Below are 15,809 nucleotides of genomic sequence, written 5' to 3'. Positions count from 1 at the left end.
TCTGTCTTGTGTACATACAGTGTGACAATGTATCTATCTTGTGTACATACAGTGTGACAATGTATCTATCTTGTGTACATACAGTGTGACAATGTATCTATCTTGTGTACATACAGAGTGACAATGTATCTATCTTGTGTACATACAGTGTGACAATGTATCTATCTTGTGTACATACAGTGTGACAATGTATCTATCTTGTGTACATACAGTGTGACAATGTATGTCTTGTGTACACACAGAGTGACAATGTATCTGTCTTGTGTACATACAGTGTGACAATGTATCTGTCCTGTGTACATACAGTGTGACAATGTATCTATCTTGTGTACATACAGTGTGACAATGTATCTATCTTGTGTACATACAGTGTGACAATGTATCTATCTTGTGTACATACAGTGTGACAATGTATCTGTCTTGTGTACATACAGTGTGACAATGTATCTATCTTGTGTACATACAGTGTGACAATGTATCTATCTTGTGTACATACAGTGTGACAATGTATCTATCTTGTGTACATACAGTGTGCCAATGTATCTGTCCTGTGTACATACAGTGTGACAATGTATCTGTCTTGTGTACATGCAGTGTGCCAATGTATCTATCTTGTGTACATACAGTGTGACAATGTATCTGTCTTAGTATTATACATACAGTGTGACAATGTATCTGTCTTGTGTACATACAGTGTGCCAATGTATCTATCTTGTGTACATACAGTGTGACAATGTATCTATCTTGTGTACATACAGTGTGACAATGTATCTATCTTGTGTACATACAGTGTGACAATGTATCTGTCTTGTGTACATACAGTGTGACAATGTATCTATCTTGTGTACATACAGTGTGCCAATGTATCTATCTTGTGTACATACAGTGTGACAATGTATCTATCTTGTGTACATACAGTGTGACAATGTATCTGTCTTGTGTACATACAGTGTGACAATGTATCTATCTTGTGTACATACAGTGTGCCAATGTATCTATCTTGTGTACATACAGTGTGACAATGTATCTGTCTTGTGTACATACAGTGTGACAATGTATCTGTCTTGTGTACATACAGTGTGACAATGTATCTGTCCTGTGTACATACAGTGTGACAATGTATCTGTCTTGTGTACATACAGTGTGACAATGTATCTATCTTGTGTACATACAGTGTGACAATGTATCTATCTTGTGTACATACAGTGTGACAATGTATCTGTCTTGTGTACATACAGTGTGCCAATGTATCTATCTTGTGTACATACAGTGTGCCAATGTATCTATCTTGTGTACATACAGTGTGACAATGTATCTATCTTGTGTACATACAGTGTGACAATGTATCTGTCTTGTGTACATACAGTGTGACAATGTATCTATCTTGTGTACATACAGTGTGACAATGTATCTATCTTGTGTACATACAGTGTGACAATGTATCTATCTTGTGTATTACATACAGTGTGACAATGTATCTATCTTGTGTACATACAGTGTGACAATGTATCTATCTTGTGTATGTACATACAGTGTGACAATGTATCTATCTTGTGTACATACAGTGTGCCAATGTATCTATCTTGTGTACACATACAGTGTGACAATGTATCTGTCTTGTGTACATACAGTGTGACAATGTATCTGTCCTGTGTAACACATACAGTGTGACAATGTATCTGTCTTGTGTACATACAGTGTGACAATGTATCTATCTTGTGTACATACAGTGTGACAATGTATCTATCTTGTGTACATACAGTGTGACAATGTATCTATCTTGTGTACATACAGTGTGACAATGTATCTGTCTTGTGTACATACAGTGTGACAATGTATCTGTCTTGTGTACATACAGTGTGACAATGTATCTGTCTTGTGTACATACAGTGTGACAATGTATCTATCTTGTGTACATACAGTGTGACAATGTATCTATCTTGTGTACATACAGTGTGACAATGTATCTATCTTGTGTACATACAGTGTGACAATGTATCTATCTTGTGTACATACAGTGTGACAATGTATCTATCTTGTGTACATACAGTGTGACAATGTATCTGTCTTGTGTACATACAGTGTGACAATGTATCTGTCTTGTGTACATGCAGCATCGGGTGGTAAGGCTCGCTGACTTAGTTAAGACATGTCATCCTATCCCAATTGTGCAGATTGATGCTCATGCTGTTGATCCCTGGATTGTCTGGTCCAGACTCGATTATTTACAGACCGCTGCCATATAGCTCTCCTGTACTGAGAGGGTGTAGTAGTGTTGTGTGTAACATACTTCAGGCTATCTCCTGTAGTGAGAGGGTGTAGCAGTGTCGTGTGTAACATACTTAAGGCCATCTCCTGTAGTGAGAGGGTGTAGCAGTGTTGTGTGTAACATACTTCAGGCTATCTCCTGTAGTGAGAGGGTGTAGCAGTGTCGTGTGTAACATACTTCAGGCTATCTCCTGTAGTGAGAGGGTGTAGCAGTGTCGTGTGTAACATACTTCAGGCTATCTCCTGTAGTGAGAGGGTGTAGCAGTGTCGTGTGTAACGTACTTCAGGCTATCTCCTGTAGTGAGAGGGTGTAGCAGCAGTGTCGTGTGTAACGCGACTTCAGGCTATCTCCTGTAGTGAGAGGGTGTAGCAGTGTCGCAGTGTAACGTACTTCAGGCTATCTCCTGTAGTGAGAGGGTGTAGCAGTGTCGTGTGTAACGTACTTCAGGCTATCTCCTGTAGTGAGAGGGTGTAGCAGTGTCGTGTGTAACGTACTTCAGGCTATCTCCTGTAGTGAGAGGGTGTAGCAGTGTCGTGTATAACATACTTCAGGCTATCTCCTGTAGTGAGAGGGTGTAGCAGTGTCGTGTGTAACATACTTCAGGCTATCTCCTGTAGTGAGAGGGTGTAGCAGTGTCGTGTGTAACATACTTCAGGCTATCTCCTGTAGTGAGCGGGTGTTGAGATGTAGCGTATGACAGACTCTATGGCGTTGGGTAGCCAGTCTCTAAGTAAGTATGGTATCCTGACGTCCAGGTAGGGGAAGTAGATCTCCCTCACACGCCTCTGCCCCCCTTTCACAATGGCCAGGGCTGTGTCTGAGGGGGTGGCGGGCTTCATCACGCTCAGCAAGAACACCTGTCCGAACTCCTTCAACTTTGACATAGCATTGTCTGTACCTGGAGGCAGAGAGATGGCATAAAACATTACAATCTTTGCCAATGCTTCAAAAGTTTTTGAAGGCACAAATTTCTAAGAAAGTAAAAATTCCAGAATTTCTTAAACATTTGGATGGATATTCATTAAAATTTCTTTCTAAAGAGGAATCTGTGTTTTAGTGATACTTGTTAAAAGGTTTTGACCATCAACTCTTGACATAGCAAAAAGCTGTTGTCAAGCCAGACGTATCTTACCTTAGTTATATATTCTCCCAAAAAGTTTCAAATAATATCAAATGATCTGAGAAGTTCAAAGAGGTATCAAGTGATGTAAATGAATGGATTAGAAAAAGGAAAGTCTAAGCATAACATAACAATGAATAGAACATGTTTGTAGTGTAAGAGACCCCAGACCAGCCAGAAAACAGGGGGGTATAGTAACAGACTGACTGTTTAGGATGCCTTGATCTTTAATCGGTCTGTCATCATGATTGGTGAAACATTCATATATGGACATATTTGATATTTTCATATATGGACAATTTGGTGGTGTACTGCAGATGGACATTGATAACAGAAGTCTCCTACTCATGTTCTAAGAGATCTGTATGGGTAGGAAGGTCAGGAGTCATGACTGACATATGTGTTCTGAGACAGCCATATTAAAATTTGCATGTGAATATCATTAAGAATCAACACTGGACACATCCATGTTTTACGAACAGAGACCTGGACATTGCAGCATAGTCTGAACCAGCCTGTTACAGGTATTCCTGTGTAGTCTGAACCAGCGTGTAACAGATATTCCTGAGTAGCCTGAACCAGCCTGTTACAGGTATTCCTGTGTAGTCTGAACCAGTGTGTTACAGATATTTCATCATAGCCTGAACCAGTGTGTTACAGATATTTCTGAGCAGTCTGAACCAGCATGTTACTGATATTCCAGCATTAGTCTGAACCAATGTGTTACTGATATTCCTGAGTAGTCTGAACAAGTGTGTAACAGATATTTCAGCATAGCCTGAACCAGTGTGTTACAGATATTCCTGAGTAGTCTGAACCAGCATGTAACAGATATTTCAGCATAGCCTGAACCAGTGTGTTACAGATATTCCTGAGTCGCCTGAACCAGCGTGTTACAGATATTCCTGAGTAGTCTGAACCAGTGTTACTGATATTCCTGAGTAGTCTGAACCAGTGTGTTAGATATTTCAGCATAGCCTGAACCAGTGTGTTACAGATATTTCTGAGTAGTCTGAACCAGCGTGTTACTGATATTCCAGCATTAGTCTGAACCAGTGTGTTACAGGTGTTCCTGAGTAGTCTGAACTAGCGTGTTACAGATATTCCTGAGTAGTCTGAACCAGCGTGTTACTGATATTCCAGCATTAGTCTGAACCAGTGTGCTACAGATGTTCCTGAGTCATCTGAACCAGCATGTTACAGATATTCCTGAGTAGTCTGAACCAGTGTTACAGATATTCCTGAGTAGTCTGAACCAGCGTGTTACAGATAGTCCTGAGTAGTCTGAACCAGCGAGTTACTGATATTCCAGCATTAGTCTGAACCAGTGTGTTACAGATGTTCCTGAGTAGTCTGAACCAGTGTGTTACAGATATTCCTGAGTCGTTTGAACCAGCGTGTTACAGATATTCCTGACTCATCTGAACCAGCATGTTACAGATATTCCTGAGTAGTCTGAACCAGTGTGTTACAGATATTCCTGAGTAGTCTGAACCAGTGTGTTACAGATATTCCTGAGTTCTCTGAACCAGCGTGTTACAGATATTCCTGAGTAGTCTGAACCAGAGTGTTACTGATATTTCAGCATTAGTCTGAACTAGCGTGTTACAGATATTCCTGAGTAGTCTGAACCAGCGTGTTACAGATATTCCTGAGTAGTCTGAACTAGCGTGTTACAGATATTCCAGCAGTCTGAACCAGCGTGTTACAGATATTCCTGAGTAGTCAGAACCAGCGTGTTACAGATATTCCTGAGTAGTCTGAACCAGCGTGTTACAGATATTCCTGAGTAGTCTGAACCAGTGTGTTACAGATATTCCTGAGTAGTCTGAACCAGCGTGTTACAGATATTCCTGAGTAGTCTGAACCAGCGTGTTACAGATATTCCTGAGTAGTCTGAACCAGTGTGTTACAAATATTCCTGAGTAGTCTGAACCAGCGTGTTACAGATATTTCTGAGTAGTCTGAACCAGAGTGTTACTGATATTTCAGCATAAGTCCGAACCAGTGTGTTACAGATATTCCTGAGTAGTCTGAACCAGCGTGTTACACATATTCCAGCATAAGTCTGAACCAGCATGTTACAGATATTCCAGCATAAGTCTGAACTAGCGTGTTACAGATATTCCAGCATAAGTCTGAACCAGCGTGTTACTGATATTCCAGCAGTCTGAACCAGCGTGTTACACATATTCCAGCATTAGTCTGAACCAGCGTGTTACAGATATTCCAGCATAGTCTGAATCAGCGTGTTACAGATATTCCTGAGTAGTCTGAACCAGCGTGTTACTGATATTCCAGCAGTCTGAACCAGCGTGTTACACATATTCCAGCATTAGTCTGAACCAGCGTGTTACAGATATTCCAGCATAGTCTGAATCAGCGTGTTACAGATATTCCTGAGTAGTCTGAACCAGCGTGTTACTGATATTCCAGCAGTCTGAACCAGCGTGTTACACATATTCCAGCATTAGTCTGAACCAGCGTGTTACAGATATGCCAGCATAGTCTGAACCAGTGTGTTACAGATATTCCAGCATAGTCTGAACCAGTGTGTTACAGATATTCCAGCATAAGTCTGAACCAGCGTGTTACAGATATTCCAGCATAGTCTGAATCAGCGTGTTACAGATATTCCAGCATAGTCTGAACCAGCGTGTTACAGATATTCCAGCATAGTCTGAATCAGCGTGTTACAGATATTCCTGAGTAGTCTGAACTAGCATGTTACAGATATTCCAGCATAGTCTGAATCAGCGTGTTACAGATATTCCAGCATAGTCTGAACCAGCGTGTTACAGATATTCCAGCATAGTCTGAATCAGCGTGTTACAGATATTCCTGAGCAGTCTGAACCAGCGTGTTACTGATATTCCAGCAGTCTGAACCAGCGTGTTACACATATTCCAGCATTAGTCTGAACCAGCGTGTTACAGATATTCCAGCATAGTCTGAACCAGTGTGTTACAGATATTCCAGCATAGTCTGAACCAGTGTGTTACAGATATTCCAGCATAAGTCTGAACCAGCGTGTTACAGATATTCCTGAGTAGTCTGAACCAGCGTGTTACAGATATTCCTGAGTAGTCTGAACCAGTGTGTTACAAATATTCCTGAGTAGTCTGAACCAGCGTGTTACAGATATTCCTGAGTAGTCTGAACCAGAGTGTTACTGATATTTCAGCATTAGTCCGAACCAGTGTGTTACAGATATTCCTGAGTAGTCTGAACCAGTGTGTTACAGATATTCCTGAGTAGTCTGAACCAGCGTGTTACACATATTCCAGCATAAGTCTGAACCAGCATGTTACAGATATTCCAGCATAAGTCTGAACTAGCGTGTTACAGATATTCCAGCATAAAGTCTGAACCAGCGTGTTACTGATATTCATAGTCTGAACCAGCGTGTTACAGATATTCCAGCATTAGTCTGAACCAGCGTGTTACAGATATTCCAGCATAGTCTGAATCAGCGTGTTACAGATATTCCAGCAGTAGTCTGAACCAGCGTGTTACTGATATTCCAGCAGTCTGAACCAGCGTGTTACACATATTCCAGCATTAGTCTGAACCAGCGTGTTACAGATATTCCAGCATAGTCTGAATCAGCGTGTTACAGATATTCCTGAGTAGTCTGAACCAGCGTGTTACTGATATTCCAGCAGTCTGAACCAGCGGTTACATATTCCAGCATTAGTCTGAACCAGCGTGTTACAGATATTCCAGCATAGTCTGAACCAGCGTGTTACAAGATATTCCAGAGTAGTCTGAACCAGCGTGTTACTGATATTCCAGCAGTCTGAACCAGCGTGTTACACATATTCCAGCATTAGTCTGAACCAGCGCGTTACAGATATTCCAGCATAGTCTGAATCAGCGTGTTACAGATATTCCGCAGAGTAGTCTGAACCAGCGTGTTGCTGATATTCCAGCATAGTCTGAACCAGCGTGTTACACATATTCCAGCATTGGTCTGAACCGAGCGTGTTACAGATATTCCAGCATAGTCTGAACCAGTGTGTACAGATATTCCAGCATAGTCTGAACCAGTGTGTTACAGATATTCCAGCATAAGTCTGAACCAGCGTGTTACAGATATTCCAGCATGGTCTGAATCAGTGTTACAGATATTCCAGCATGGTCTGGACCAGTGTTACAGATATTCCAGCATAGTCTGAATCAGTGTTACAGATGTTCCTGGAGTAGTCTGAACTGGCATGTTGCAGATATTCCAACATAGTCTGAATTAGCGTTTGCAGATGTTCCAGCATGGTCTCGAACCAGCCGTGTTACATATTCCAGCATAGTCTGGAATCAGCGTGTTACAGATATTCCAGCCTAGTCTGAATCAGCGTGTTACAGATATTCCTGGGTAGTCTGAACCAGCGTGTTACAGATATTCCAGCAGGTCTGAACCAGCGGTGTTACTGATATTCCAGCAGTCTGAACCAGCGTGTTACACATATTCCAGCATTAGTCTGAACTACGCGTGTTACAGATATTCCAGCATAGTCTGAACCGGTGTGTGTTACAGATATTCCAGCATAGTCTGAACCGGTGTGTTACAGATATTCCAGCATAAGTCTGAACCAGCGTGTTTACAGATGTTCCTGAGTAGTCTGAACCAGCGTGTTACAGATATTCCTGAGTAGTCTGAACCAGTGTGTTACAAATGTTCACTGGTGGTCTGAACCGGCGTGTTACAGATATTCCTGAGTAGTCTGAACCAGAGTGTTACTGATATTTCAGCATTAGTCCGAACCAGTGTGTTACAGATATTCCTGAGTAGTCTGAACCAGTGTGTTACAGATATTCCTGAGTAGTCTGAACCAGCGTGTTACACATATTCCAGCATAAGTCTGAACCAGCATGTTACAGATATTCCAGCATAAGTCTGAACTAGCGTGTTACAGATATTCCAGCATAAGTCTGAACCAGCGTGTTACTGATATTCCAGCAGTCTGAACCAGCGTGTTACACATATTCCAGCATTAGTCTGAACCAGCGTGTTACAGATATTCCAGCATAGTCTGAATCAGCGTGTTACAGATATTCCTGAGTAGTCTGAACCAGCGTGTTACTGATATTCCAGCATAGTCTGAACCAGCGTGTTACACATATTCCAGCATAGTCTGAATCAGCGTGTTACAGATATTCCTGAGTAGTCTGAACCAGCGTGTTATTGATATTCCAGCAGTCTGAACCAGCGTGTTACACATATTCCAGCATTAGTCTGAACCAGCGTGTTACAGATATTCCAGCATAGTCTGAACCAGTGTGTTACAGATATTCCAGCATAGTCTGAACCAGTGTGTTACAGATATTCCAGCATAAGTCTGAACCAGCGTGTTACAGATATTCCAGCATAGTCTGAATCAGCGTGTTACAGATATTCCAGCATAGTCTGAACCAGCGTGTTACAGATATTCCAGCATAGTCTGAATCAGCGTGTTACAGATATTCCTGAGTAGTCTGAACTAGCATGTTACAGATATTCCAGCATAGTCTGAATCAGCGTGTTACAGATATTCCAGCATAGTCTGAACCAGCGTGTTACAGATATTCCAGCATAGTCTGAATCAGCGTGTTACAGATATTCCAGCATAGTCTGAATCAGCGTGTTACAGATATTCCTGAGTAGTCTGAACCAGCGTGTTACAGATATTCCAGCAGTCTGAACCAGCGTGTTACTGATATTCCAGCAGTCTGAACCAGCGTGTTACACATATTCCAGCATTAGTCTGAACCAGCGTGTTACAGATATTCCAGCATAGTCTGAACCAGCCGTGTTACAGATATTCCTGAGTAGTCTGAACCAGCGTGTTACTGATATTCCAGCAGTCTGAACCAGCGTGTTACACATGAGCAGTCTGAACCAGCGCATACAGATATTCCAGCATAGTCTGAACCAGCGTGTTACAGATGTTCCTGAGTAGTCTGAACCAGCGTGTTACAGGATATTCCTGCAGTCTGAACCAGCGTGTTACACATATTCCAGCGTTAGTCTGGACCAGCATGTTACAGATATTCCAGCATAGTCTGAATCAGCGTGTTACAGATATTCCTGAGTAGTCTGAACCAGCGTGTTACTGATATTCCAGCAGTCTGAACCAGCGTGTTACACATATTCCAGCATTAGTCTGAACCAGCGTGTTACAGATATTCCAGCATAGTCTGAACCAGTGTGTTACAGATATTCCAGCATAGTCTGAACCAGTGTGTTACAGATATTCCAGCATAAGTCTGAACCAGCGTGTTACAGATATTCCAGCATAGTCTGAATCCAGTGTTACAGATATTCCAGCATAGTCTGAACCAGCGTGTTACAGATATTCCAGCATAGTCTGAATCAGCGTGTTACAGATATTCCTGAGTAGTCTGAACTAGCATGTTACAGATATTCCAGCATAGTCTGAACCAGCGTGTTACAGATATTCCAGCATAGTCTGAACCAGCGTGTTACAGATATTCCAGCATAGTCTGAATCAGCGTGTTACAGATATTCCAGCATAGTCTGAATCAGCGTGTTACAGATATTCCTGAGTAGTCTGAACCAGCGTGTTACAGATATTCCAGCAGTCTGAACCAGCGTGTTACTGATATTCCAGCAGTCTGAACCAGCGTGTTACACATATTCCAGCATTAGTCTGAACCAGCGTGTTACAGATATTCCAGCATAGTCTGAACCAGTGTGTTACAGATATTCCAGCATAGTCTGAACCAGTGTGTTACAGATATTCCAGCATAAGTCTGAACCAGCGTGTTACAGATATTCCTGAGTAGTCTGAACCAGCGTGTTACTGATATTCCAGCAGTCTGAACCAGCGTGTTACACATATTCCAGCATTAGTCTGAACCAGCGTGTTACAGATATTCCAGCATAGTCTGAATCAGCGTGTTACAGATATTCCAGCATAGTCTGAACCAGCGTGTTACTGATATTCCAGCATAGTCTGAACCAGCGTGTTACACATATTCCAGCATAGTCTGAACCAGCGTGTTACAGATATTCCAGCATAGTCTGAACCAGTGTGTTACAGATATTCCAGCATAGTCTGAACCAGTGTGTTACAGATATTCCAGCATAAGTCTGAACCAGCGTGTTACAGATATTCCAGCATAGTCTGAATCAGCGTGTTACAGATATTCCAGCATAGTCTGAACCAGCGTGTTACAGATATTCCAGCATAGTCTGAATCAGCGTGTTACAGATATTCCTGAGTAGTCTGAACTAGCATGTTACAGATATTCCAACATAGTCTGAATTAGCGTGTTACAGATATTCCAGCATAGTCTGAACCAGCGTGTTACAGATATTCCAGCATAGTCTGAATCAGCGTGTTACAGATATTCCAGCATAGTCTGAATCAGCGTGTTACAGATATTCCTGAGTAGTCTGAACCAGCGTGTTACAGATATTCCAGCATAGTCTGAACCAGCGTGTTACAGATATTCCAGCAGTCTGAACCAGCGTGTTACACATATTCCAGCATTAGTCTGAACCAGCGTGTTACAGATATTCCAGCATAGTCTGAACCAGTGTGTTACAGATATTCCAGCATAGTCTGAACCAGTGTGTTACAGATATTCCAGCATAAGTCTGAACCAGCGTGTTACAGATATTCCTGAGTAGTCTGAACCAGCGTGTTACAGATATTCCTGAGTAGTCTGAACCAGTGTGTTACAAATATTCCTGAGTAGTCTGAACCAGCGTGTTACAGATATTCCTGAGTAGTCTGAACCAGAGTGTTACTGATATTTCAGCATTAGTCTGAACCAGTGTGTTACAGATATTCCTGAGTAGTCTGAACCAGTGTGTTACAGATATTCCTGAGTAGTCTGAACCAGCGTGTTACACATATTCCAGCATAAGTCTGAACCAGCATGTTACAGATATTCCAGCATAAGTCTGAACCAGCGTGTTACAGATATTCCAGCATAAGTCTGAACCAGCGTGTTACAGATATTCCAGCATAGTCTGAACCAGCGTGTTACACATATTCCAGCATTAGTCTGAACCAGCGTGTTACAGATATTCCAGCATAGTCTGAACCAGCGTGTTACAGATATTCCAGCAGTAGTCTGAACCAGCGTGTTACAGATATTCCAGCATAGTCTGAACCAGCGTGTTACACATATTCCAGCATAGTCTGAACCAGCGTGTTACAGATATTCCTGAGTAGTCTGAACCAGCGTGTTACTGATATTCCAGCATTAGTCTGAACCAGCGTGTTACACATATTCCAGCATTAGTCTGAACCAGCGTGTTACAGATATTCCAGCATAGTCTGAACCAGTGTGTTACAGATATTCCAGCATAGTCTGAACCAGTGTGTTACAGATATTCCAGCATAAGTCTGAACCAGCGTGTTACAGATATTCCAGCATAGTCTGAACCAGCGTGTTACAGATATTCCAGCATAGTCTGAACCAGCGTGTTACAGATATTCCAGCATAGTCTGAACCAGCGTGTTACAGATATTCCAGCATTAGTCTGAACCAGTGTGTTACAGATATTCCAGCATAGTCTGAACCAGTGTGTTACAGATATTCCAGCAGTCTGAACCAGCGTGTTACAGATATTCCAGCATTAGTCTGAACCAGTGTGTTACAGATATTCCAGCATAGTCTGAACCAGTGTGTTACAGATATTCCAGCATAGTCTGAACCAGTGTGTTACAGATATTCCAGCATAAGTCTGAACCAGCGTGTTACACATATTCCAGCATTAGTCTGAACCAGCGTGTTACACATATTCCAGCATAGTCTGAACCAGTGTGTTACAGATATTCCAGCATAAGTCTGAACCAGTGTGTTACACATATTCCAGCATTAGTCTGAACCAGCGTGTTACACATATTCCAGCATAGTCTGAACCAGTGTGTTACAGATATTCCAGCAGTCTGAACCAGCGTGTTACAGATATTCCAGCAGTCTGAACCAGCGTGTTACAGATATTCCAGCAGTCTGAACCAGTGTGTTACAGATATTCCAGGACAGAAACTGGAAGCTTTTAGTAGACGTATTAAGGGCACACACTTGCCTCAGTCATCATACAGTGGATTTCACATTACATCAAGAACAGCAGTTGTGTGAAGATCACATTCCCCCCTGGATTCCCAGCCTAGGTCTACTTTGGAGCCTTGACCACTGTTGCAACTACGTGAATATCAACATCCCCGTCTTCATCACTGCTTTTATACTCTTAAAAAAAGTAGAGGAACTTCTTTTTTTAATTTACGATTGAAAAAATTGGGAGATATATGGGAGTCAATCAATGTTGATATGATAATAATGAATGTTTTGAGAGTGCATCACCACTTGCACTTCCTTATGACCATAGTTGTTTGAACAGTAATCCCTCTTGAAAGATGATTGGTGTATCATGTGAAATTTGCATTTGTACGATTTAGAAAGAAACACTAACAACTGTGTGATGCAGGATGATTGTCAAAACTAATGGCCAACAGTGATTTATCAACCTTCTTGAAAACCGTCAAAATCAAGAATGACACCATATGCACGCGTATGGGGGTACTGCACCGTGCATGTGCATCCCATGTGTTGTGTTAAAGTGAGTGAGTTTTTTGTCCAACTATATGTCGGCAGTTGCGTTGTGTTTGGGGGTAGTGATAAAGTGGAATGGTGGTGCATTCATAAGATGTTTGTCTTTGAAAAGTTGTGAACGCTTATACTTCCTATCCAAATTAAAACTTCAGGTGCCCCTACGTTTTTTAAGAGTATATATTGCCATTGTATTTGTACAAGCAGTGAATACTGAGGATGGGGTCACCCACCTACTAATCCTATGATGCATAATGTAATAGATATATCACAGTTTTTCATCCTCAGCTCCTGTCTCAAGGCACTGAAGAATCCATCCAGCGCAAACTTGGAGGCAGAATATGGAGCTACAAAAGGGATGGCCACTTTCCCTGAAACACACGGCACAAGGATTTAAATGGCCATCTTTGAAATATAATCAGCAATCCTGAAACAGGGCAAGGTATTGACATGGCTGTCTTGAGACAGCGTCAGGGTTGCTGAAAGACAACAAGCAGATGGATATAAATGGCGTCCAGGTAGTTTGGAGTAAAACAATACTTACACACTTTCAAAAGGGCACAAAACAAATTATTTGATTAAGTGCTTTAAACACAATTCGAATGCATAAATACATCTTAATACCTGTAAAAACTAATCAAATATCAAATGCATTTGTTCAGCAACAAACAAATTGTATAAAAAAGCAAAATCTAACTTTCTCTGAATCATGAAAAAAGGCGAATGGTATACAGTCATATAGATAAAGGGGAATAACTCCATCATGTTTAACTGTACCCCAGGGGAATTCTGCTATCACAAAGGGTGAGGTGAGGTGAGGTGAAATTCGGTTTAACATCGTGCTTGAGAATATTTCGCTCATAAGACGACGGGCATGGGTGTGTATGTGTATGTGCGGCTGCTTGTACTAGCCCAGACTTAAGCTGGTTTTATAGTGCTAGCCCACTGAGATGCCATGCCACAGTGAAGCATGAATACCCCACTCAGACACATTATTCTGACTCTGAGCCGACCAGTCCTTGAAGTACCCATTAATGCCGAGCGTCAGGCAGGGACCAACAAGTACCATATTTTAATATCTTTTGGTATGACGCGTTTGGGGACGCTCTAACCACTACACAACAGAGGCAGTCCACAAAGGGAAGTAAGCGTATTCTTATAGTAGTACAACCAGAAATTATCGAGAATTTAAAGATTGTAAATTTCTTTGTTTTTTCACTCATTACTCACGTATTTAATGTGAATATTAGCAGAACTTAACTCCTGATTCAAAGACAGGTGAACAGTTAGTATTTTGCCAGGTCACCATGGGCAGCAATGCAGGCTTCAATGCGGCGGTGCATACTACTGATCAAAGAAGTTAGAAAGTCGTGGTCCATGCTGTCCCAATATCGTACCACCTCTTCTTTCATTTCAGCAATATTTGTCAGATTTTTCTTATTGACACTTTCCTTCATAAGTCCCCAATCATTTTCTATTGGATTTAGGTCAGGGCTATAGCTTGGCCAATCTAATAATGTCATATTTTGGGTCCGAAACCAGGCCTGTGAATGCTTTGAACGATGTTTTGGGTCGTTGTCCTGCTGGAAAATCCAAAAATTTCCATAGAACACGTGAGTAGATGGAAGTAAAAGTCCCTCGAGAATATTTGTGTAACGCTTACTGTTCATATTCCTTCACACAGAGGGCGCTGCCCCCTAACACAGATATGCCACCACACACGCAAATGTCGGACTGTACTTAGGACGCTGATACAAAGGTTTTTCAGTTTGTTTGGTCCAGAAGTTCAGTGTATTAGGAAACAGCCACACAGAACTTTCATCTGAGAAAATCACATTGTCCCAGTTAAAATTTCTATGCTGTAAGCACCAGTTCAACCTTCGCTCCTTTTGGTCAGGTTTCATGATCGGTGATGGAATTCCTCGACTTTTCTGCCAACCCATTGCATGCAGCTCAGTTCTAATTGTCTCCTTACAGACAGCCACAGTTCCTCTATCAATCATATCCAGCCTTAAGTTTTCTAAACTCCTTCGTTAGTTTTTAGAAACAAGAATACCAAGCCGCCTCCTGTCACCGACAGTCAATTTTCTGGGCCTACCTGCACCTCCCTGATGCTCAATGCCATATCCATTTGCAATATTTTTCAAAACAAGATAAACAGTGGACAAAGGGATGGCTGTTCTACTTGAAATCACTTTAGCTGATCTGATGTCCTTGTTATAATACTCTAAAATGAACTTCCTCTTCTCTAAATCATCCATACTGAGAATCACTGAAAATGTCATCTGCTAGCAAGTAAACAAAGGGGGATAACTCTTCACAAACTTATGAAAAAGGATTAACGAAGTTGTCTCTCTTGAATGAAACCAAGCACTTGATAGCTGGTCAAGGTTGTTTATACTAGAAATCCAATTAAATATATTCCTAAAATTCTCAATAATTTCTGGTCATACTATAGATCATTATATAGTGAGTTGGATGTTGCTGCACAAATATTGATACTCAAGCCATGAATACTCTTTCGAGCCTCACTAGGCTCAAGCATTCAGGGTGTCCAGGTATTTCTGATCTGCTGACTTAAATGGTGATGTTCGTCAAAAGTGGTTAAATTTTACTGATTGGGTTTTCATGCTGAGTGATGCACACCTATGTGTTTTATATATGATCTACTATCTCTGATTTTTAAAAAATGAAAAGAAATTGTCTTGGAATTATTAAAATGTTAATGAAGTTTGAATAAGCCATTTGCTGGGCACAAACATTTTGTCAATAAAGAAAACAGCTTGTGAAAACAATGACATTTGATCTTAATATTCATGGGATAGCTGGGACATTTTTTAAGTTATTCCCAAAAAA

General features: G+C 41.3%; 1 protein-coding gene across 5 annotated transcripts in view; it reads right to left on the bottom strand.

Moving 5' to 3' along the window:
* Positions 1 to 2,123: 2,123 nt before the first annotated feature.
* Positions 2,124 to 15,809, bottom strand: part of LOC124279069 (hydroxysteroid 11-beta-dehydrogenase 1-like protein) — a 107,748-nt gene continuing 94,062 nt past the window's right edge. For all 5 annotated transcript variants that reach the window (XM_046714869.1, XM_046714868.1, XM_046714871.1 and 2 more), the window contains exons 6-7: positions 13,187 to 13,324; positions 2,124 to 3,167 (exon numbers count right to left, since the gene is read on the bottom strand). In XM_046714869.1, coding sequence (XP_046570825.1) covers positions 2,926 to 3,167; positions 13,187 to 13,324 — 380 coding nt within the window. In that variant the 3' untranslated portion in view covers positions 2,124 to 2,925. The remainder of the gene's footprint in view (positions 3,168 to 13,186; positions 13,325 to 15,809) is intronic.

This window comes from Haliotis rubra, unplaced genomic scaffold, assembly GCF_003918875.1.
Source record: "Haliotis rubra isolate DU_JTF1 unplaced genomic scaffold, ASM391887v1 Scf246, whole genome shotgun sequence".
Taxonomy (NCBI): Eukaryota; Metazoa; Mollusca; class Gastropoda; order Lepetellida; family Haliotidae; genus Haliotis; species Haliotis rubra.
This window is presented reverse-complemented; position numbering and strand designations above follow the sequence as displayed.